At 52.1% G+C, this 23,415-nt stretch overlaps 1 protein-coding gene across 4 annotated transcripts; it reads right to left on the reverse strand.

Annotated features, from left to right (window-relative positions):
- Nucleotides 1-9,436: 9,436 nt before the first annotated feature.
- On the reverse strand, nucleotides 9,437-22,018 carry LOC144279501 (SLAM family member 5-like). 4 transcript variants are annotated; one of them, XM_077841037.1, is made up of 8 exons: nucleotides 21,914-22,018; nucleotides 14,971-15,186; nucleotides 14,205-14,462; nucleotides 13,697-13,798; nucleotides 12,989-13,027; nucleotides 12,207-12,268; nucleotides 11,343-11,427; nucleotides 9,437-10,400 (listed from the first exon to the last, which is right to left on the reverse strand). In XM_077841037.1, the coding sequence occupies exons 1-8, from the start codon at nucleotides 21,972-21,974 to the stop codon at nucleotides 10,363-10,365; spliced, it is 861 nt and encodes a 286-aa protein (XP_077697163.1). In that variant the 5' UTR covers nucleotides 21,975-22,018; the 3' UTR covers nucleotides 9,437-10,362. The 4 variants fall into 4 exon arrangements, with proteins under 4 accessions (XP_077697163.1, XP_077697164.1, XP_077697162.1 ...); XM_077841038.1 differs by having other exon boundaries at nucleotides 9,437-10,014; nucleotides 14,205-14,465; XM_077841036.1 differs by having other exon boundaries at nucleotides 14,205-14,465.
- Between the last annotated feature and the right edge of the window lie 1,397 nt (nucleotides 22,019-23,415).

Raw genomic sequence — 23,415 nt, forward strand, 5'->3', positions numbered from 1 at the left:
GATTGACACCAGTTCCACTGAGATCAGAAACCGGCCTCCAACTTCACATCCAGATTCCGATATCAGTGTCACGGCACGGAGGTCAGTGAAGTGACTCTGGATTTACATTTGTTTAATCATGACCAAAATCTCGGGCCTGATTCCTCATTGTCCTGCACCTAAGTTTACACCACTGTATAGCAGGTGTCAGCGACGAGACAAAGCGCAAGACAACCGAGAATCACAGCCCATCGCTCCAATCTCTCAGATTCCTTAACATCCTCCACCTTCCCCTAGAAAACAAAGCCGTGAGCTGTAAACCCTAAGCGTCAATATTCCAAGGACAAGAGGATCCAGCTAAAACATCTGGATCATTGAAGATGCTTCATGCACACATCTGCTTCCATTACTGCTACCTTCCACCAGCAGGGCGATTCCCTTACCATCACCATTTCTTCTCCTCCAGAGGATCTGTTAATCTGTCCATCTGTGTGTCTCCTTTCCTGATCCTCCAGGGGGATCTTTCGCCGACATGGTTTTATGGATCGGTCACCATTGCTGTGAGCATCTTGTCACGTTTCCGTGTGCACATTTACAGGGGGAGAGTTGTTGTTTTTTTTTTTTTTAATTTTTTTTTAGTTAAAAAAAAAAAAGACAAAAATACTGACTCTTCCATGGAGTGCGATTGTAAATGTAGAGGCTTTAGGGGTTTTGTTTTTCCACTCTGAGTTGAGGGAGAAAAAAGTTTTGGGGTTTTTGTTTTTGTTTTTTACAGAGCTGATACCTTGTGCATGCGTGTAGAAAATTGTAAAATGTAAAATTGTTTTTTAATATATAAAAAGTTTGGTTTTCCAGTTTGCAGTGAATCTAAGCATTATGGCCATGTTAGGAACTTTGGGTTTTTTTCATAAATATAGGAACTAAAACTGTACAAATGTTTTTTATATAAAATAAACACATTTGACATTTTTCTTTTCCTTCTTTTGCCTGTGACTTTGTTACTAAATTGAGAAATAGAGATTTGTCTATACTGGTGGTTCTGAACCTGTACCATACCAGTGCCAATATGGGAAGGGCGGCATGGTCCAGACAGGCAGTGTTACCTAGTGGTTAGAGCAGTAGACTGGAACTTTGTTCCCAGCTTTGATGCTGGGTAACCTTGGGCCAGTCAGTTCCCCTTCTGTGCCTCAGTTTCCCCACCTGTAAAATAGGGCTGATAATGCCAATAGAAGAAAATTCTGGCAGGGCTATTAAACCTCATGCTTCAGGGCTTAAGCTATTCTCTAACTATTTAGCAGTCAGGAGGGAACCTATCATGGGGGCAGAGTATCTCACCTCTGCCTAGGGCGATGTTTCTTCTACCTTCCTCTGAAGCGGCTGGTGCAGGACCACTGTCTGAGATGGGATACTGGGGTAGATGGACCATGATGGGTCTGATTCAGTCCGGCAGTTCCTAGGTCCTTTTAAAGATCTAAGCAAGGGAGCTCCCCCGACCTCTTCCTATGGGAGACCATTTCCCAGGTAAAGATCTCAGTGTCCGCATAAACTCTGATGGTGTCAGCTCTGTGGGATATAAACTCTGATTCTCAGCTGCTGCCTACACCACAGTGCTGCGGCTGTTGCCATTGGGCTGGACGCAGGCAGAGGCGAGGGGAACAGTGTTCCCCCCCCCCTGCATTCTTGTTTCCTGTACAGTCCGCCTGTTTCTTTTAAAACCACCAGCTGTGGGTTTGGGTGTGTGTGTAGTGGGGGAGGAGATGGGGTGATGGAGGGAAGTTGCTTTTTTCCTCTAAGCTCATGCTGTGATCATGGGCTACGCAGACTTTTTCCAGCACGTGCAAAGAGTTTCAGAACAGACTGCTGGGGAGATAGATCGTGTGGAACAGCAGAGTGTTTCTTCAAACACGGAACAGGAACGGGCCTTCTCCTTCCAGCTGCTTAGCCACAGCTGCACTAGGGAGTTTCTGTCCTGTAACCTTGCCCGCTCTTGCCAGACTTCCGGTTACAATTTTAAAGAAACAGGACCCAAGGGCACAGAAGGCCAACTTCTCATTTACACTAAGGCTTTGGCTATATACACAAGTAAACTGCTTTAACTACACTGGTATAATGAACATTGTACAAACCCCTAGTGTGGATGCAGTTACATCCGTCTAGGTTATTCCCATAAATGTATCAGGCCTGATTTACACACACTGTTTGCATGGGTATAATTATGGCCTTGCCTTCACTGAAGTGTTAGCTTGAGATATAACTCAAGGGTTGCCCTGAACCCACCCCCTCCCCCCCCCCACACACGAACATGCCATGAAGACAAGTTGGTTGGGCAGGGGTGGGTGGGGGTAGTGTAATTGAGAATCGGGTCTTTTGGGGGTATGGTTAGTGTCATCGTTTCCCTTGTATAGCCACAAAGACTCAGATCTTAAAATAAGAACGTGCGATTGGCCGTACTAGGTCAGACCACTGGCCTATCTAGCTCAGTGTCCTGTCTCTGACAGTGCCCGGTGCCAGATGCTTCAGAGGGAATGAGCAGAACAGGGCCATTATCCAGTGATCCAGTCCCAGCATCTGGCAGGCAGAGGTTTAGGCACAATAGGAGTTAGGAATTGAGGAGCTCGCACCCTTGCCCCAGTTAGGAGCCTCAGTGACTTGACTCAGTCTCCTGGCCCAGAGCGGTCCACCTACGCAAAGCAAATCCCTTAGTCAGTTTCCCTTGGTGTGTGAACCAACCTACCCCGAGGGGGGAAAGAACCGCTTGAAAAATAGGAAAATGTGATTGTAAAAAACACGCCAGTTAGCCAGGCTGGGGGTAGCTCAAGCTACTTGTAATCGGTTTTTACCGGGACTGGATTCCAAGCCACTGTTTTGGCAAATCCCTCTAGATTTGTTCCCTAATTTAAAGGTGGTGAAAACAAGGTTCCACTCCCCCCATGACCAACGGGAATGGTGTTGTGACAAGGGATGAGAAGAAGATATTTATCTAAAAGGGAAAACTAGGAAGGTGGGTGAGGGTGGAAAGAATGGGGTGGGGAGTGAAAAGATAATGAGGGAGAGATTTGGCATCTTCTGGATGCCTTCCTGAGCACTGCATGGCACTGGAAACATCCTGTATTTTCTCCCATTCCCCCAGGGCTGGCTCATTCCAGGAGGTGAGCTGGGTCTCAGACACCCTCCCCACCCAATCCACAGCAGCCCCTTACCAGGCCCAGTGGGCCTGTGCTGACAGCCAGCGTCCCCCCATGTGGGTCATTCTGAGCAACGTTCGTCTGGGCCATGCCTCGAGCTGCACGGCTGAAGCTCCTGCCCCACGTTGCTCCGCTCCCGTGTGGCCTTTCTGAGCAAAGCCAGTGAATTCGCTAATTGAGCTCCATTAAGGCAGACGCAGAGGATATGTTTGAGATGAGACCATGGGGCAGAAATATAATTGATGGAGAGATTGCATCACAGAGAGCGTGTGTTTTCTCTCTCGGGTGGAGTCTCCCCTCTCACTCTGCATTATTTTTTCCATTGCACCTTTGCTGTTTGTTCCCTGTGAACTTTGCCACCTACTCTCGGACATTATTCTTCCAGGGTGACTCTGAGTGTGAGGCTCCCAGGCAGCATACTCTGGGGGACAAAGCGCTTGGCAGGCCTGAGTTCCGGCCCCAGCTCGGCTCCAGTCACTCTGTATGACGTTAAGCAAGTTGTTTCCTCTCTGCATGCTTCCGTTTCCCCAGCTTGGAGATCTCCAGTGGAGTAATGGGGATTTACACTAGCTGGGGATCTGGCCCTAGGACTGTTCATTACAGGGCAGTTGAATGGGGAAGGGGACTGGAGCCAAAAGGAAAACTAGAGGCCAGAAGGGTCAGCGTAATTCATGGAAAAGAGCAACAACCAACCAACCAACCCAAAAAAGCATGAAAAAGTCCCAGGAGCTGGAAAAAAGAAGAGACAGCAGCTAATGGTAATGACAGGAATCTGCCGCAAGAGGGGGCTCCAACCGAAGAAAGGAGGCAGATGGTCTCTGCACCCCAGACCGGAGCCAGCTGTGAGGGGTCCTGCTCCACTCCGGCAGCAACTTCTGGGGGAATTATTTGAGCCAAATCAGAGGGAATTGGAGATTTACATACAGCTGCCCCCACCCCCATCCATCCAAGATACTTGTTTAAAAGGCCTTGCAGGGCAGTGGGCCTTTATTCTAACCCATGGGGGCTCTGCAGACAATCAGTGGCTCGGATCCCACAGGGGGGAGCAAGTCTCAGATCAATAGCTAGGGGAGGGCCAAATAAATCAACCCCACCTTCCCCACTGGCTCCCTGGAACAGCCAGACATTTCCGAGGCTCAGAAATAGCCATTGAAATTCCCCTCCCCCATTGGGGCCATACACCCTTCCCTCCCTCCCCCTGCCGGTAGTTTATTTGTCTTGCGGTAGCGCCGGGAGGGAGCCTTCCTCATGGACCACGCCCCTCACAGTGCTAGGTGCTGTACGGACATAGAACAGAAAGACGAGGCATGCCCCACAGAGCTTACAGCATAAGACAAGAGACTGCAGGTGGCTACAGACAGACGGGGGAGCACAAGGAAACCGTGAGCCCATACAGGTCCTGATGGGCAGGTCTCAGCTCCCCGGGTTGTCGGGGGCCCCATGGCAAAGGAGAGGGCGGCGGGCCAGGTGGCAGATTTGCTGATGGTTCCGGGGCAGTGGGGGGAGGGGGCGACAGCACAAAGGGTGGCTTGTTTGAAAAACGTGCCAAGTGTGCAGGGAGGGCTGGCATCACCGGCCAATCAGAGGAAGGAGCTGGCAGCTGAGTAGCCTTGGGTGACCTTGGACAAGGCTCCGTGACAAGGCCTCAGTTTTCCCAGCTGTAAAATGGGGATAGGGATCCCACCTTCCTTTGTAAAGCACTTGGTGACCTTGGGATGCACTAAGGCTTTGATGCTATTCTACTAGTGTATGAGAGATGGTTGTTGCAGCCGCTGGCAAAGATCTGAGCTAGGCTCTCAAGTGGGCCCAACCCTACTATTCACCCTTCTCTCCTACCCACGAGATCCGTTCTGCTTCCCAGAGCGCCACGCGCCCCCGGCTAGCAGCGTTCTATCAGGGCAGCAGCAATGTGGACCCTCCCCCCCCACCCCCCCCAGATGACACCCAGAGCTGGTCAGAGTGTGGTCATTTGCACTAGTGCAAAGTAGGGGCCAAACCCTGCCAGTTCTAAGCTAGTGGCGTTTTTACACCCGCCAGCAGGGGTGACGACACAAGGCACAGCGAGGGAGTGGATTGGGTGTGTCGCTGGCCGCCTGCCCTCCCCCTCCCCGCCTGTGTCTGCAGTCCTGCTCTTCATGAGTTCATTTCGAACCGCACATCCCCTGCGGAAAGCATCCCATTGGGTCCGGTGCAGCCCCAGCCCGGCTGGTGGAAAACTGGGCGTGTAAAAAAAAACCGTCCCCTGCTCCACTGGGACGCTGCAGGGGCTGGTCGGGCTGCTGCCCCCTGGCTCGGCAAAGGAAGGGGAGATGGATGGAAAGGCCACGCTGCACACGGAGCAGAGGAGTCAGCGAAGGCCTGTGGAACGCCCAATCCCGGCCCCGCCCGATTAGGCTGCGCAAGCAGCTGGTCCGTCGGATGCACTCGTCTGAAGTGGCTGGCCCCTACAAAGCCCTGTGGCCCGGCTGGCCAGAGCCAATGTGGAGGCAGCTCGAGCATGCACAGTAAGCCTCTCCCCTGCGTGGCTCTGGTGACAGAATCCTGGCTGCACCGGCCATCGCACCTGCTGGAAGCTGAGGTGGCGGAGCCGAGGCAGGAAACTAAGAGCTGGTTGGCACACAGATGTTGCCCTGGTATAAGTAAAATCAGGTTAGTTGGCCCAGTGCAGGCCCCTGCAGGGGCCCTGCTCACAGCCGGGTTATAGAGAGTTACCCTCATTTGATCAATGGCCTGGCCAGAGGAGGGGGCGTGGCCAGATAGGGGGTGTGGCCAGAGGTGGCAGTAAACTAGAGCATTCAGGGGCAGCTCTAATTTACACCAGGGACCCTAAACTCCAGGTTTGAAACCGGGCAGCTCCCTTGGTGAATAACCACTGATGGCTGAAATCTGGGCAAGCCCACAGCGTAATTTCATGTGGCTAAGATCACGGCCCCTGGCCCAGAGCAGGGGCTTGAGTCATAGCCACAGAGGGGCTGTGGGAATGGCCTGCTGCTCAAACACCGGTGGGGGTTGGGGACAGGATATTCCATTTATAACCCCCAGCACACCGTCCTCCCCCACAGAAATCCCACGGCCTTCAGGGAGGTGAGAGTATGCGAATAACACCTTGCTTTTTTGCAGACAACTATAAAAAGATCCACCCAGCAGAAATGTCAGCCACAAAAAGTTCAGAGCTAGGCAGTGGCATAGATCATTGTGTGTGCACGTACACATGAGCACACGCGTGACACACAAACACACGTGCTGCAGAATGATCCAGTGATCAGCACCTGCTGTTTCATGGCACGAGCTCTCGGGAGGTTGCTAGGGGGAGTTTGCTTAGCAAATAGAATGAGGGGCGGGGGGGGGGGGATTCGTTTCTCCCCCTCCAAATCATCCTGTTTTCTTTAAAATCAGACCCCAGGCCCATTGCCCCTACCAACCCATATGTGCCTCATCGTTCTCAGAATGAGTCACCTGGCAAAGGTGCCATGGTTTCGGGGCATGAGTCATTTCCTTTGGCTTTTGCATTGTCTTATTTTCCCCTTCCACCTTTTCCATGGAAGATCCAGCCCTGTCTCTTCCTCAGAGACGACAGGGGACAGCAGCAAACTCATTTGGAGTTGGGGTACCCTCATGTCCCTGGACGTAATTTTCCGTGGCACCTTGCACACTCGCTCACCACAGCAGAGCACGAAACGCTGACACGTGGAACCAGCAGCGTCTCACCCTCAGTTTGCACTGGTGCAAATGGCTGCGTAAGGTCTCGGGCGCTGGGGAATCGGGCCCGCAGGCTAGGAAGTGGGTGGGGTAGGAGGCTGAAGGCACTGTTGCTACATGGCTGGTGGCCTATTCCTGCTGCAGGACATGGTGCTTACGTAAACAACACCCCCAACCCAGCAGCAGTGCTCAGCCCAGCTGAGCGAGATTGGCCGACAGACTCTGGGTGCGTCTACACTACCAAAGAAGGGGCCTCCAGATCACCAAGTCTGCTAAACCACTGGAGCACACATCTTGGGGCCAGAGCTAAGACAGGAGCCGAGCTGCCCTGTCTCCGTGTGCCAGCCCCCTGCAGGGAGAGGGACATGGGGGTTTGCATTTCGGGCGGTCTTTGTCCTAACATGCATCCCTGCTATGGGGCCAGAGGAACAGTTCTGCCCAGACCACGCTCCCTCCCAACTTGACCGCGCCCTCTCGCCTGTGGTCCTCCCAGGCCCTGTTCTTGCTCCGCCCCCAGCCTGGCCCCTTCAGAGATGGTGCATGTGGCTGCAGGTGTCAAGGGCCTCGGGGCAACAGTGAACTGGGCCAACGGGTGTTGCCTGTGTCTGCACTCCAGCGCCCTCCGCTGCTGGCACCAGGGAACCGCACAGGCCCGAGAGCTGGCGTGACTTCCTGGACCCAGCCCACATAGGCTTGTCAAGTGAGAGCTGTGGTCTCATGGTGGGGCTTTTTGCCGGACTCAGTCACGAGTTCCCAGTCACGCCCAGCGCAATTGCCCCTAGGGGGTCAGAATCCCCCAGAGTGCAGGCTGAAAAAAACCCAGGTAGAAATTCCATCAGACCCCCTGACGCGGAGCGGTGAGTACCCCCGACTTGCCATTGGGTGGCCGGACTTTTGTGGACCATTCAGATCAGAAAAATGGGGCCCGGAAAAACGTTTGCATGACAGATAAGTGCATTTCTGTGAACATGAGTACGAGCGCCCCGAAAGAGGAAGCAGCTTCGCTATCTGCATTTGACAGAGGGGGGTTTTATTTTAAGAAAATGAGTTATTTCTTCTTCTGCTCAGTTTGCATTTAAAGGGCTGGAGTCTCAGCTCACTTCCTGGGGTGAATCTGAAGTAACTCCTGGCTTAAATGCAGTGACTGACTCACCTGCACCTTGGGCTTGCACTGGAAAGCAGGAGGAAGGGTGGGGCCTGAGACCTTAGTAGAGCCAGAGACAATAAAACTGCCCTACCTCACAGGGTGCATTAAAGGTTCTGAAGTGCTCAGATAACCGAGTAATGGGAGGCCATGTAGGTACCCAGGGTCGACAGGTAAAATGTTACTGCCTTGGCGTGGTAGAATATTCCCCCTCTTCTCAGTGTGAGTGACAACACAAGGTACAAGGCAAGGGGACGCCAGAGCCCTCCGCATTTTTCACGGGTGTCACTGAGATCCGATGCAGCCCACTGCGGCTTTTGAGACATGCCTCTCTGAGCTTCAGCATCCCCAGCGGAACCTGGCCTCTTTTGCTGTCAGCCTGTGACGATTTGGGGACGCTCTCGGGACAGTGTAGGAGTTCGGTATGAGATGATGAGGGCTCTGGGCGCATCTGTATCAAGCAGAAAACTCCATTTGGAAGGTGCAGCCTTTTCTCTGGTGTCCATTCACATCTGTGTGGGACCAAAATTCCAACAGAGCTGTCGTGGTCCAGGGCTGAACTGGTCCAAGGCTGGAACTAGCAGGTTGTTTAATTGGGAGTGCTCGCCCATTGAAATGGAATTGCTCTAAGCAATACTGGCTTCCAGCCAGGAGAACTGGTTTAGAGGTTGCCTGGCAGCGTTGGAATGCCCAGATCCTAAAATGCATCTGGGTGCCAACGGGAGCTAGGCACCTAAATACCTCTAAGGATTGGGGCCCAAGTCACCTGGGATCTGGGGGTCTGGGACCACCTGGGGAGGGTGAGCAGGAAGCCACCTGACAAAGGGGGCTAAATGTGACAAAAGGACAGGAGCTGCCTTATTCAGGGCCCATTCTTCGTCAGCTGAAGCAGCGCGAGAAGCAACCTGGCACGTAGGAGCTTGATGAGCCAGGGGACCCTGCCTACCTGCCTGAGGACAGCTCGTCCCCCCCGGACCCCATCAGGAAGGGTGAGCGAGCGGGGGGCCCTGCGGGTTGGAGGTGAGTGGGCTGTGGGGACTTTACTCCCTTGTGCTTTCTCTGTTCACTCACAACGATGGGGTTAGAATCCAGGGCCCAGCGTGCACCCCTGAGAGAGGTCAGTGGTAATCCCTTTGGGTGGGGTTCTGGCAGAGGGCATGTTTAAGCAATGGGGGGTGGGTCAGCACCCCCTCAGGAGGGGGTGATAGACAGAGGGTCTGTGCCCCAGGGCTGTGATCAGGCTCCAGAGGCTTAAATAATCCAGCGGCAGCGTTCCTTCGCAGCGGTCTAGCAAGTGGCTGAGACGGGCTGCTCACCTGGGACTGAGATATGGCCTAATCCTGCTCTCTTTGCAAACCCCAAACTCCCACCAGTTCCAGAATCAAGGGCCAGCTGTGTTTCAAACATTAAATATGACTTTATTGGATGAAATCCTGTGTATTACACACATGCGCACACAAGTGAGCCCACCCCCATTAGATTGCTCTACAGTTTTGATACTCCCGGAACCAAAAACAGTCCCCAGTCTTGCTAGGATTTGGACACGTGCTTCACATTATGGAGAATCAGGGCCAAAGTTTGCCATCCACAAGGGAGCAGCACCACAATCCAAAGCTAGGCAACATAGTCCAGTGCCAGGCAGGGTATTAGGATTCCTGGGTTCTGTTTCCTCACTCTGTTACTGGCTTGATAGGCAGGGTCACTTCGCCTTTCTGTGCCTCAGTTTCCCCTTCTAAAATGGGGCTGTTGCTATGCACCCCCAATTGCAAAGCACTGTGAGATCTACAGAAGAAAAGTGCCATGTAACGGGTGAGATTGACTGTCACCTCTCTTCTTCATCAGGGGACAAGGGGAAGATTTGGGGTGGGGTGGGATTGGCGTCCAGAGCTTTCTTCAAAAGTGAGCAACGCCCCTGTGGTTTCTCCATGTGTTGGCGTCACGCTGGGGGGCTAGGAGGCTCTGCTGGGTCTGGCATCCTGGGTTAGCTGGGCGAGGCTGTGCTGTGTTCTGTTCAATCAAAGAGAAGCAAAATCCACATGAAAATGAGCTGGAAGGAAGCCAGGGAAGAGTTCAAAGGCTTCCACAGGCACTTCCCTTTCAGCATGCAGCCGCCCGCAACTCGTGGGTGCTGGGCACAGGATAGGAGATAGCAAGAGAAGCAGAAAACCAGCCGTCTTGCCCGGGCCCGAGGTTCTGGAATAAACCCACATCCGACTCTCCAGGAGCCCGACAGGCTGGGGTCAGCTGTGGAGTTTGCATCAGGACGACTCATCTCTGGGCACCGCTCAGAGCCTCCCTGGTGACCTGCAAACTCCTCTGCGCTTGGAGCCCAGATAGATCAGGCCTGAGAAGGCCTCATTCTCCTCTCTCACCTGGGTTATCCCTGCTTTGTGCTGGTGGAAAGAAGAGCAGTGAAATGGCATGAGCAAAGGCCCGGCAGCCTGGCGGTCAGGCAGACAACTCCGCTCCCAAACCAGAAAGGGGTTAACGACCTCCTGTGGTCACAAGCAGCCCCACCTGCTGCACCTGGGGCCTCAGGTGTGCCCGAGCTGAGACTTCCTTGGAGGGTAGGAAAGGCTGCATCCCCCCACGGCTGGGTGGAGACTGGTCTTCAGGGAGCTGTGGGAGTGCTTTTCATTTTTTCTGGGCTGCTCTGGCTCTCTGGAAGGGCTGGGCTCCCTCAGAGGCACAGCCGGAGGGCTGGGACCCTGCCCCAGCCGGCAGGACTGCTATCACCCAGGGATTGACTGTCAAGGTAGGTCACCCAGGGTGTGATGGGGAGAGGCAGCCTTAGGTGATGCCCCTTGCTAATTGGGTATTAATAACACACAGCTCTTAGTGAGCAATGGATGAAAAGTGCACGTGTGTCACGTGGGAGGGTTAAAAACCTCTTAAGTGCATCTGTTTAGCAGCTGCCCTTCATCCAGCCCTAGCTCCTCGCTGTCTCCAAGATGGAGACGCGTCCGCAGGCTAGTCAAGAAGTCTCAAGTCTGGGTGGAGGGGATTTTGCATTTGGGGGAAGGAGTGGGTGTGTGGGTGGGTGGGACAGGCATGGCAGGAGGAGAGAGACATCCAGCGAGAAAGAGCGACAGAGCAGGACAAAAAGCCCAGCAGACGCAGCCTGGAAGCTGGGAGCAGGGTGTACAAGAGGAGTCCCTGGACAGAGCAACTGTCATGGGTGCTGCAGTCAGTTAGAACTAAGTGTGAAGTTTTGCCATCGATATCAGGGGCCCAGGATTTCACCCTAGTTCTTTAGCAGCTGACGGCCAGGGGCAATTCAATCAGTGCTGTTGCTTATTTTCAAAAAGTAAAACCAAGGAGCTGTGACTTCTTGCCTGGCTGGGGGGAAGGATCTGGGTCAGCGAGAGCTTCTTCATTTTTCTTGGTGGTTAGAGTCTCCTCACCAGTCTGATTCCACGCCTGCAGTACAAAATACAGCCATGACCGATGGATCTTCGCCTGTGTGTTTGAATAGGCTAACCCACTGCTGCCTGCCTAGCTCTGAAATGCTTCCCAAATGTGAATGGGTGGAGCCTCGTTGCACTCTGGCTAAGCATTGTTATTCCCATGTGGGGAAACTGAGTCACACAGGTGCAGTGGCCCAGGGGTCTGTCACTGGGCAATACTTCCATGAGAACTAAGGGCCGTAGTTTCAATTCACTTTTATACTGGTGCAGGTCTGCTGGAATCAGGGGAGGTATGTTGGCATGAAACTGGATTAACACAGGGCTGAATCAGGCCCTAAATTTGAAAAAATGGTTTAATGCAATCTAGGAATAAAGACCCATTCGTGTGCAAGTGCTCACACCGAGGCTTTCTAAGCCGTGGGGTCTTTGCGTTAGAGACCCATAAGTGGTGCTGTGGGGTGAGCGCTTTGAGATCTATGGATGCGAGCTGCTTTCCAAAGCAGGGTCTGGATCACTTGCGCCCCCCCACGATTTTACAGATGAGGAAATTGAGGCCTAGCGAGGTGACTTGCTCAGGGTCCGATGGGGAGCCTGGCAGAGGGACAGAAGGCAGGATTCTGGACTCTCGGCCTCCTGCCCTCTCTCTCCGTTTGGCTGGGCTACGTCAAAGAGCGAGCCGGATTCTAATCCTGGTGCGGATGGTCATTTGCTGGGTGGCAGGAGGGGAGAGGAATTAGTAAGGATTTTTCTAACAATTTCACTGGGGAGGGAAAATATGTCTTCGGGACCTACCTCCGGATGGGGGTTAACATGGGCTGCACTGTGAACCTCTTGATTGTCTTGTGAATCAGAGTCTGAAATACAAAGCATTGGGCTGGTAATGAACCCACAAAGAAAAACAAGCCAAGGAAAAGCAGGTTATTTAAAAATTTGTTGCTCCACACCCGTTCCTGCTCAGAGCGATGATGGGGACTCGGCCCCAGATCCTCAAAGGATTTAGGCAGCTAACTCCCATTGAAATTCAGGCCAACGGGAGTCAGGCCCTTAAATACCCTTGTGGCAGGGACTGTCTTTGTTTCCTGTGTTTGTACGGCTCCTAGCATCGTGGGGTCCTGGTCCATGACCAAAGCTCCAGGTTCTGCTGCAATATGAATAACTAATACATGTCTGTAGGATTTAGCCCTAAGTGTGCTGAGCAATCAAAACTGGCAATGCGCCATGAATGGAAAGTGCAAAAGAAGGGAAAGGAAAATAGACCATGACTGGGGGGGGGGGAGGAAATCTGGGGGGGGGAATCTTGTTTGCAATGTTGCTGTAGCCATGTTGGTCCCAGGGTATTAGAGAGACCATCCCCTTGAGAGTCCATGAGATTTGTGCTCCTAAATCACTTGGGTCCAGATCTTAAAGGTGTATAGGTGCCTAAATCCTGGTGAAATCAGGCCATCGGTGGGAGTTAGGCCCTTAAAGAATTTTGAGGTTCTGGCCCTTGGGCATCCACCGATCCTCATTACTCAGATACCACAATGATGGGCACAGCATAGTGTGAATAGAATGGAAGCTGGAGTGAATCTTACCCGAGGATTGAGAACTGGACCCGGCTCTGCTGCGGCTGTCTGAGGAACAAAACCAAAGGGTGGCGTTAAGTGAAATCACTGGCGGAATAAATGTTTTTTTACATTCTTCTGCATTCACCCAAGAAAGCAGTGCGGTGGTGAGGATGACCAAGGGAGGCGAGGAGAGGGGGGCAAATGGCTGTGGCAGGAGACTCTAAAGTGAAGTTTCAATCCTGACTCCTTTAATGAGCTGGCTAGTGTGGGAGTGCATCGTTGCCCTCTACTGGATGAAATCAAAATTACCTCATGGTGTCATAGACCCTATGTGGCTAGCCACTGATGGGGATTCTCCTGTAGCTCAGATGGTATGGGCCTGAGGTTTGGGAGCAGCAGGATCTAAATTCTGACCCTGCTGGGGCTCCAGCATGCCGCGTCAGTCCCGAAGGGCTGTGGATGCCTGCAGCATGGGGCGTACAAGGTCACGCTGCACAGAGAACACCACTGCACCTTAGCCCGCCTGACCTCAATGCGCAGTCCAGGTTTGTCTCCGTGTCGGTCCCCCAAAAGAAGGACCGTGCAGTTTAAAACCAGGCAACTGACCTGCCTAATTCAGAGTCACCCCCCACCCCCCGCCTTTCACTGAAGTGCATCTGGATTTGCACCAGGGCAGTTGAGATCAGAGTCGGGCCTGGGAATTCCAGGCCCACGGAGCCAGGCCACACCCCGCACCTCTCTCTGTGGTCTTCCTGTACGTGAAATACAGGGTGATCAACGCAATGACCATGAACACCGGCGGGACCCAGTACTTGATCAAGCTGGAAGCTGAGGCTCCTACAAAGGGAAGAGAAGGAATTGAGTCACACCCAGGGCCAACTCCTCAGCTGGTGTAAATCCAGACAGCTCCAGGGATGGCAACAGAGCTGGGCTGATTCAGAGCAGCCTTGGAAGGTCTCCGGATAGTGCACTGCCATAAACCCGCTCGTCACTTTGCCCTGTGCCTTATATTGTAATGGTAGCACCTAGAGGGCTGGCCCTTGGGTGCTGCCTCTTCCCCAGGGAGCTTACAGTCAAATCATATAAAGGGCAGGAAGGGAAACTGAGGCAAGGCAGGAAGTGACTTTCCCAGTGGCGGGAGTAGAACTCGGGGCTCCTGAGTCCCAAGCCAGTGCTCTAACCAGTAGGCCACAGACCTATCTAGGAAGTGTACTGAGCTGTGGGTGGGAATACTGAGCCTGACCATCGCAGTGCTTGCTCAGGGACACCATGCTGGAACTCTTGCTCTCCGTGTTGTGGATGGTACAGGTGTAGTTCAGGAAGCCATCAGGTGGCTTCTGGGTGATGCGGAGAATGGGCTCCGTGGACAGAACGTGGCTCTTCCCGGGCTGGTGCCAGACATACGTGATGTCCCTGCCTCCTTCCCGCATGGTGCAGGTCAAGGTGACATTGCAGATCCCCTCCACGGAGTGGATTGCAATCTCTGGCTTTGACAGCTGCCCTGCTGGGACACAGGGACAATCATCATCATCATCCTTCATTCACCAAGCACCTCACAAAGGGAGGTCAGGATCATCCTGCCCATTGCACAGATAGGGAAACTGAGGCATGGAGAAATTACTTGCCAGTGGTCACCCAGTAGGCCAGTGGCAAAGCTGGGGCTAGAACCCAGGTCTTCAGAGTTCCAATCCAGTGCTCTAGGCACAGGTGTGGCAGATCCAATTGCAGTGTCTGCAAGTGCAGCTGCCTGTCACTGCAGTCAGGGAGTAAATCATAGGACCTAATTTTTATCATCTGTATTGTGATGGCCTGTGTGGCTACAGTTATGCCCAGTTCAAATTTCTGAGTCATTCAAACCATTTCCCAACCTGCTCTAGTCTGCCACGTCCCCTTCTGCAAGAAATCCCGTTTGGCTTACCTGAGTGGGTTCCCTCATGGGTAACAGCTCAGCGAGGGGAGTGGGGACTCACCCTGAATACGGTGGGCAGAGCTCTCTGCCCAAGACTTACTGGTTTTGCGCCCAGTGGTGTCCTTTACTGGGATGAGAGCTGTTGTGTTGGGCGTTGTGGGTCCTCCTTCTGCGGAGGTGGCTGTGTTTGTCGCGATCCAGGTTGCATTTCTGTCTGTTCTCTCTGCTGTCCAGGTGAAGTAGCTCGCTGTTCCTCCGAGATGCCCACTTTGTCCCATGTCTTTGGACGATTGTCTTTGTTCTGCTGCTCTTGCAACTGCAAAAATTGTGACAGGTTTTGTTTTTAAATGAAAAATTGCACTTTAGCACGTCGCAGACACAGCCAACGTCGCGGCCTACTGTGTGACCACAGTGCCTACGTCAGTGGGGTGCTGGCCCATGAGCAGGGCTCCTAGGTACTACAGCAATACAGTAATTAATGTTAATTGCCAACCCAAGTGTTCAAAAACCAGGAGGCAAGATCCCCAAAATCAACAAAACGTATGTAAATCTCATATTTTTCAGCTAGTAATTAACTTACGAGTCTCTCTGTTTGGCTCCTGATTTCTGGGCCTCTAGGGTGCAATTGCTTTATGTTTTCAGGCTTTTCACTTTCTAACCCTGCAGGCCAGAAATATGTGGTTTGTTTGTTTATTAAACAAAGAAAGAAAGTGGAGATTATTACCTAATCACAGGATTCCAGGAGCAGATGCTTCGAAAAACACCAAACATTGTGAATAGAGCTGGGCAAAAATATGTCAATGAAAGGTAAATTTGCCCCCCCGCCCCCCCCAAATTTTTTTTTCAGGACACCAAAACTATTTGCAAATTTGGGTCGAATTCAGCAAATAGTTTGTAGAGGGAAAAAAAATAATTTCTTTTTTGGAGGGTGTGAAGGGGAAATGTCAAATCAAACCATTTTGATTCAAACCGACCTTTTCAAAACCTTTCATTTGACCCAAACAAATTTTTTTTTTTTTTTTTTGTAATTTTTGTTTCAGCGAGGGGGAAAAACAAGAACAAATATTCAGGTTTGGTTCAAAAGGAACGGACTCTTTAGATTTCTGGTTTGGTCACTGAACTGAAAAATCAGTCGTTTGCCCAGTTCCAATTGTGAGACTCATGATACAATCACGAGAGTTGGCAGCTCTGGGACAAATCCAGACCTGGCCTCCGTTGCTGCTGCTCCAACGGAGGTCAGTGAAGCTGTAACTGCTAATGCCAGCTCTGCCTTTACCCCTCTCTCTTCTGTGTAAAACCCACGTTGCCATTCAGCCGGCCAGATTCTCCCATCTGATCCTGCCCCTCTGCTCCATTCAGGCAGCACAAATAGGCCAGCGGCAGCTGCCACCAATTTGGTCGACTTAATATGTGCTCCTACGTCACTGGGAAGCTCATTATGTCCACTCTGATGTGGAGCGGTCAAGTGGTACCCTTACCATAGAAAGAGGTTTCAGAGTAGCAGCTGTGTTCGTCTGTATTCGCAAAAAGAACAGGAAGACTTGTGGCGCCTTAGAGACTAGCCAATTTATTTGAGCATAAGCTTTCGTGAGCTACAGCTCACTTCGTCGGATGCATTCAGTGGAAAATACAGTGGGGAGATTTATATACACAGAGAACATGAAACAATGGGTGTTACCATACAGACTGTAACGAGAGTGATCACTTAAGATGAGCTGTTACCAACAGGAGAGACTGTCCAGTTTGGCCAATGTACATGGCAGAGGGGCATTGCTGGCACATGATGGCATCTGTCACATTGGTAGATGTGCAGGTGAACGAGCCTCTGATGGTGTGGCTGATGTGATTAGGCCCTGTGATGGTGTCCCCTGAATAGATATGTGGACACAGTTGGCAACGGGCTTTGTTGCAAGGATAGGTTCCTGGGTTAGTGGTTCTGTGGTGTGGTTGCTGGTGAGTATTTGCTTCAGGCTGGGGGGCTGTCTGTAAGCAAGGACTGGCCTGTCTCCCAAGATCTGTGAGAGTGATGGGTCGTCCCTCAGAATAGGTTGTAGATCCTTGATGACGCGTTGGAGGGGTCTTAGTTGGGGGCTGAAGGTGATGGCTAGTGGCGTTCTGTTCTTTTCTTTGTTGGGCCTGTCCTGTAGTAGGTAACTTCTTCGTTTGTTAGTTTAATGACTCTGTGTATAATCTGAAGATTGGATTTCTTTGTGACCTCAAAGCCTCACAACAATAATCTAAAAGGTAAAACAAAATCTAATAATAAACGTATACAGGTCTCATTGAAAGGTGACGATGTTGACTAGAAAGGTCACCAGTGCTATCTTCATCTTGTTCATCATTCTGATCGCTGACGAGAGCGTGCAGGTGACCACAGTCTTCATTGCCTCGGCATGTACACAGATCTGTCCACCGCAAATGGTTCTGACTACAGACACGGATGATGGTGTGGCTGCCCCTTCTGATAGAGGCATAAGTAAGGTCTCGTAGAAGCTCAGATCCCACTGGGCCTTGAAGGACACAGGAAGTCGTTCATCATCCACATTTTTCCATCTATGTGGCAATGGTGATCCAACATCCGGTGTCTCAATGTGCAAAGACCTCCAAATCTGTGTTTGCTAAGACGTTCTTATGACACGCTCTTCAAAACTGTCCTTACATGGTGGGCGTTTGCTCAGTGACTTGTCCTTTTTCGATGGCTAGATTGAGGTCTCTGGGGGGTCTCTCTTTCTTTCTCGCTGTTGTCATACGGTACGGCTACCAATTTCCTTACTGCAATAATTGCAGCTTGTCTGTCAATCTCTCCTAATTTGGCAAGATCTCTGAAATGGTATGCTCCCTTCGTTCTGACAATATTAAATATTAAACACAGATTCTTCTGCCGCGCCCCCCCCCCAATACCAGATAAGGATGACACAGAGTCACATCCTATTAATGCGTGTGCAGCCAGGAAATACGTTGCAGAAGTCAGGAGTGAGTGCGTCACAAATTGCATGCATGGAGACAGAGTGATGCTTGTCAGTTGCGCTTATCTGGCCCCCACCGCTGTAGGTTGTACCTCACAATCTTTAACGTGGTTATCCTCGCAACACCCCTGTGAGGCAGGGCAGAGCTATTACCCTTACTGTACACGTGGGGAAACTGAGGCACAGAGCCTGGCAGCCCAATGGGCAGTGGTGCTGGAACGCTTTTTGTAGGGGGGGGTGCTGAAAGCCAGCAAAACTATCCCGAAATACTTTACCTCGCACCCCCACCCCTCAGAGCGGGGGATGGGAGCAGGGCCATGCCTCCAGGAGGTGGGGACACAGATGGGGTAAGGGGGCCAAGGCTGGGGCCATGGCTGGGGGCCCACAGACTGGTCATCGAGAGAAACTAACTCTCCTAGGCTACCTGCTAACTGAGCATCCCCGGGACAGTGTGGAGGCGTTATCAGCTGGTGCGGACTTGGTATAGGCATTGCTCAGTCCCCAGCCCCCCATCTTGGCCCCAGTCCTGTGCAATCCATCTACCTACCTACTCAATCTAATCTACCATGATACAAGACTGGCTGGTCCCGTGAGCTGCTGCATGCTCTAATCTCTTTGGGCCTGGGCACGCTAGGATGAAAAGAGGTATCTCTATACCGTGTTCGCAGATTCCCCCATTTAACCCCGGCGTGCACAGGCCCCTAGTAGAAATGAATCGGAATGCAAGAATGAAAGCCTTGGTTTTCACTGCTCAGAAATATTCTAGGTGCTCAATGCAGAGAGATGGTTGCAAACAAAAGAAAGTGTGAGTGGGTGATTCATATTTAGAGACATCCGGAGTAACCAGGTCAGGCTACTGAGACTAACAGCTTGATGCGCCTCTCTCTCATCCCAAGTATCAGGGGGGTAGGCGTGTTAGTCTGTATCCACAAAAACAACCGGGAGTCCGGTGGTACCTTAAAAACGAACCGATTTATTTGGGCATATGCTTTCGTGGGTAAAAAACCCACTTCTTCAGATGCACGTCTTAAACCCACTTCTTCTCTTACCCCAGTGTCAGTCAGGGGTAACTCCATAAAAGGCACTCACTGGTGCAAATGGAGAGTAACAGCACAAAGCTGGTGTGAGTCGGAGAATTGGGCCCTGCAACTGTTCCCAAGGTCTGAGAAATCCCCTCCTCCTCCCAGTCTAAGGGAATATTATCCAGAAGCTTTTCTGCAGAGCTTATCCCTGCTGCAGCTGAGCCTTTGAATGTGAAGTGCTAATATTTGTTTTTTATTATTTAAAGGCATGGTAATGCAAGACAATCTAGGGATCTGCATTGCAAAGCAGGGAGGTTTGAAAGAATTGCCCGGGTTCATTAGCTTCCCATTCAAGCTGCTGTCTCATGCAGGTTTCTGACATTCCCTTGCCCCTTGGGATAGTAACCAGCTCTAAGGCACTGATTCTCTGGTCTGCAGACCCCTGGGGAGCCACAGTCTAGGCCTAAGATTTCCAAGGGGGTCCACGCCTCTCTTTGAAATTTTTTAGGGGCCTGCAAATGAAAAAAGGCTGAAAACCACTGTTCTAAGGGACAGACCGTCATGGCACCTATCTCTGGGCCTGACTTCCGTTCCCCGCACCCCCATAGGTGAAAACAGGGGTTACAGTCTGCTTGGGAACTCTACATTTTCATCTGTCCTGCAGGAGAGAAGAGCCGTTCGGATGGGAACTCAGGACTTGAGCATCTAGACTGGTGCTGGAGGGATGGGCATGTCCAGGACCACGGGCTTCGGGGTGCATTTTGACTGGCTGACCAAATCTCGGAGCTATAACGGTATCCCACCCTCAGAGCACACGCAGCCAATCAGTGCTCTGCATCGAGCGTCTGGTTGGCTGCGCGGGGGCGGTTGTGGGCGGAGCTCTCTGGGAAGCTGAGAACACGCGTCTCAATCAGCGGGGCTGAGTCTCGTTGACACGGAGCCCCCTGGGCGCCATCTTGGGCGGCATCACGTGCGTGTCACTGTCATTCGGACCCCTGCGAGCGTCCCGTAATGAGCCCGCAGCAGAGGGCGACGGGACGAGATTCCTACTCGCTCCAAGGGCAGATACAAGCGGGCAACAACCTGGAGTCCTTAAAGGAACGTAGTGATGCTAATGACCCAGCTTGGCCACACCCGACGTGCAGCTGCAAGCTAAGGCTTTGTCTTAGCTGCCCCCCCTCCCCCCGCAAAAGGCCCTCCCCAGGTGGATTAACCTCTCCACTGCAGCCACAGCACCTGGGGACGCTCTCTGCAGCTTAGACAGCGGCCCCCTAGGAGTGACCGACCACATCTCCGACTGACCGGAAGCGCCTGTTGTGTGAAGCAGCTGTTGAGTAACCCCTGCTGGAGCAACCTTCCTAGAAGCAAGAAGCTGAAGTGCCGTTGAGCAATGCTTCCCCCAGAGCCCATGCAAAAGACAAGGGGAGCGTCGAGCTGCCTCCCGGGGACGGATGGAAATAGCAGGACCCTGAGCAGCCTCAAACTGACCCTAACAGGCGGTTGGGAAACTCGCCCACTGTCCCCGACTCAGCTCTGCGGAGCGTGCAGCGATATGTCGAAGCGTAGCCAGGGGTGGATTGGAGTCCGTGAGAATCAGGCCCGAGGTCGGTGGATGGAAATCAGAGGCAGGGAAACTTAAAGCAAAGTGGTGGTTTCTTTGTGTAACCATAGCATTCAGGAGCCCCAGTCACGGAGCAGGACCCCATGGTGCCAGGTGCTGTACAAATAAATCCACAGCAAAGAAAGACAAGCCCCTTCCCCAAAGGGCTGACCATCGAAAGACAGACAAGAGACGGGGGAGCACCAGGAAACCGTGAGACAATAGCCATCAGCCTGATAGGCTGGGATCTTGGGTCGCCAGCAGCCTGACCATTGTCCTGTTCTTTTTATAGGCTTCCCAGCAAAGGAGACTTGTAGGCCAAGTGGAAGGAAACATTGTATGACCTGGGTCTCCCCCGCAAGAGTTTTTATCTCTGATTAGCTAACTGGGAATAAAAGAGCAGTCACCGCACAGACTCTTCATCAACCTGCGTTCGCTGCACAAGTTCAACCCCGGGCTGCTCTGCAGGCTCGAACTCGCGCTGCTAACGCAAGTTAGAAACCGAGCTGCCTTATCTCCACTGCTATTTGAACCCGGTTTAGCTAACCTGAGTTAAACTCACACTTCTTTTTGTTGGTTAACTGTCTAGCGTTAGCCCTTTGTATAATCCAGAGTATTGGATTCTCCTGCAGCCAGGAGTTCACGGATTGGCTACGCTGGGGCACGTCTACACTGCAGTGACACTTGTCGTTTTCCGTGCTAAAAGACTAATTCAATCTTATGTTTTAAGACGTCAGTTTATGGCTCTAGGGGTCAGACGAGAAATCCCAGTAGCCAACCACACCTACAGCTTGGCCAAGCTGTATTATGGGGAGTTTTCAATCTCTTATACAGCATCATGCAGAGGAAGGACCCCAGGCGTGGGGGACCAGGGGCAGGGTACAGCTTGTATGGTGTTTCTGGAACTTGTCCAGGGTAGGGTGACCAGATAGCAACTGTGAAAAAATGGGATGGGGGTGGGGGGTAATAGGCACCTATACAAGAAAAAGTCCCAGAAAACAGGACTGTCCCTTTAAAAACAGGACATCTGGTCACCCTAGTCCAGGGTCACAAACCAGTCAGTGACCAAGCTGGGACCACCACGCAGCTCCCTTTTGTGACTACTGGACCACGCTCCGTCCTATCCCGCGCCTACCGGTGGAGCTCTGTAGCCCAGATTCCAACTCCCTTCTTTCTAATGATGAGATGACCTGCCCTTCCCAGAGCTGGGACTAGAAGCCAGGAGTCCTGCTTCCATTCCCCTGCCCTAGCCCCTAGGCCAGATTCATCCTCCGGGGATTTTGCTTTCACTTGATGCTCTGTTATAAAAGCCCCCTAGCCTTTCAGAGGCTGTGAGCGTCAGCTACATCCGTAAGTACAAATCTATCCTCTTGCAGGTGCAGCCAGGGCCACTAAAGCCCACTAGAAAGAAAACAGCCACCAATCCTCACTCCCTGTCCCTGACTCTGGACTCACCGGTTCCAGCACACAGCACCGAGATCCAAACCCACCACACGCTTCTTTCTTTTGGCGCCATTCTCTGAAACTCAACCGCATGCAGCTGAATTCACAAGCTCTTCCTTCCCCAGCTTCCTCTTGAGGAATTAAACAATATGCAAGAAATCCATGTAGCAATCTGGGTGATGAATAAGGAACAAGTGGCGTTCTGGGCTCCTTCTGGTTTAAAGCTGGAGCGGATGGTTTGAGAGAGGTGGCTTTATTCAATTGCAATGTCTCATTTATTATTGTTTGTGTTTATCACAGTAGTGCTGAAGGAGCTGCTGAAAGCAAGGGAGGGCAGGGTGCTTGGAGCTGTACAAACGCAGGGTCACAGACAGTCCCTGTCCTGAAGATCTTATAATCTAAATAGGCAACACAACAGGGGCGGGGGATAAAGCATTCAAACAGCGATCAGGGTGAAAATGTCATGGTGGTCCCCTCATTTTGCAGAAGAGTGGGGTTTAGTCAGTTCCATTAGCTAAATGGAAAGACGTGGGAAGGGAGAGGGTGGGGTGAACAGAGCAGGGAGAAGAGGGATGAGGGGAAGGATGTGGAGCTGCCCAGTAATAATTCATGAATACAGCTGCCCCTTTGTGTTCCGAGTGGCTAGTCCGATTTCAGGGCCACCTGGGGGCATGCCGGTGGGAAGTAGGAAGTGATGGAGTCTGGTATCTTGTCTGATGCTGTCTTGTTTGCTTAGTTACAAGGAAAGTACAAAATCCTGCTGCTCCAAATGCAGGAGGACCCGAGAACGAAAGGGGCAGTTTTTGAGCTCGCCGACCCAAGTCTCTGTAGCCAACGGCAGACCCAACAGCTGTCCAGCTTTTTCCAGGGTGTCACTGTGCTCTCAGGCTAATGCTTGGCTTTCTGGCTTTTGGCCTCCACCTCTCTGTTGTGTGTGTTCTACACACACCTTCTCCCCACTCAGGCCAGACTCCTGCGTGGGATCAAAACCCCCTTTCCTCTTTGCCGGGGAGGGAGGTGGTTCTAATTAACCCATCCTGACAGTTATGTTAATTGAAGGGTGCGTTCATGCCCAGTCTCAGAGCCCACGACCATCAAAGCAGTCACCAGTACCCCTAGCATAACACTGCTGTACATTGGCCTGGCTATTGGGATGTTACTGTATGAATATATTGGGTTAACCCAACAGAGGGCTGACTGGGGAAACAGGCAGGACAGAAGGGAATGGCTCAAGGTAAGCGGCCGCTCCGCCAACACTTGAGTTGGCAAAGGACAGCACCAGACCTATGGGCTCTGAGGACTCCGGTTCAGCCCACAGGGTCTGTCTTGAAAGTCCAAAGGCCAGGAACACAGAAGAACAAAAGAACGAGAGCAGGATTTAAAAGGGACCCACTCAAGTGTGTGTATGCAGGGGGCTAAAGGGGGTTGGTATTTGTTTAAGGGAACCAAATTGAGCCATGACCCTGCTGGGGCTGCGTGAAGGGGCTGGGCCTGCCTACGTCACTAGCAGGGGA

The sequence above is a fragment of the Eretmochelys imbricata genome, chromosome 24, assembly GCF_965152235.1.
Source record: "Eretmochelys imbricata isolate rEreImb1 chromosome 24, rEreImb1.hap1, whole genome shotgun sequence".
NCBI lineage: Eukaryota > Metazoa > Chordata > Testudines > Cheloniidae > Eretmochelys > Eretmochelys imbricata.

Excerpts from the sequence above, each read along its gene's own strand:
- LOC144279501 (XM_077841036.1), bottom strand. The coding sequence starts at position 21,974 with ATGGCGCCAAAAGAAAGAAGCGTGTGGTGGGTTTGGATCTCGGTGCTG. Across the intron at positions 14,466-14,970 it reads CACCACTGGGCGCAAAACCA|CAGGGCAGCTGTCAAAGCCA; the intron begins GTAAGTCTTGGG and ends CCTGTGTCCCAG. Across the intron at positions 10,401-11,342 it reads AGATCCTTCCCCCCAGCCAG|CACAAAGCAGGGATAACCCA; the intron begins GCAAGAAGTCAC and ends TCTTTCCACCAG.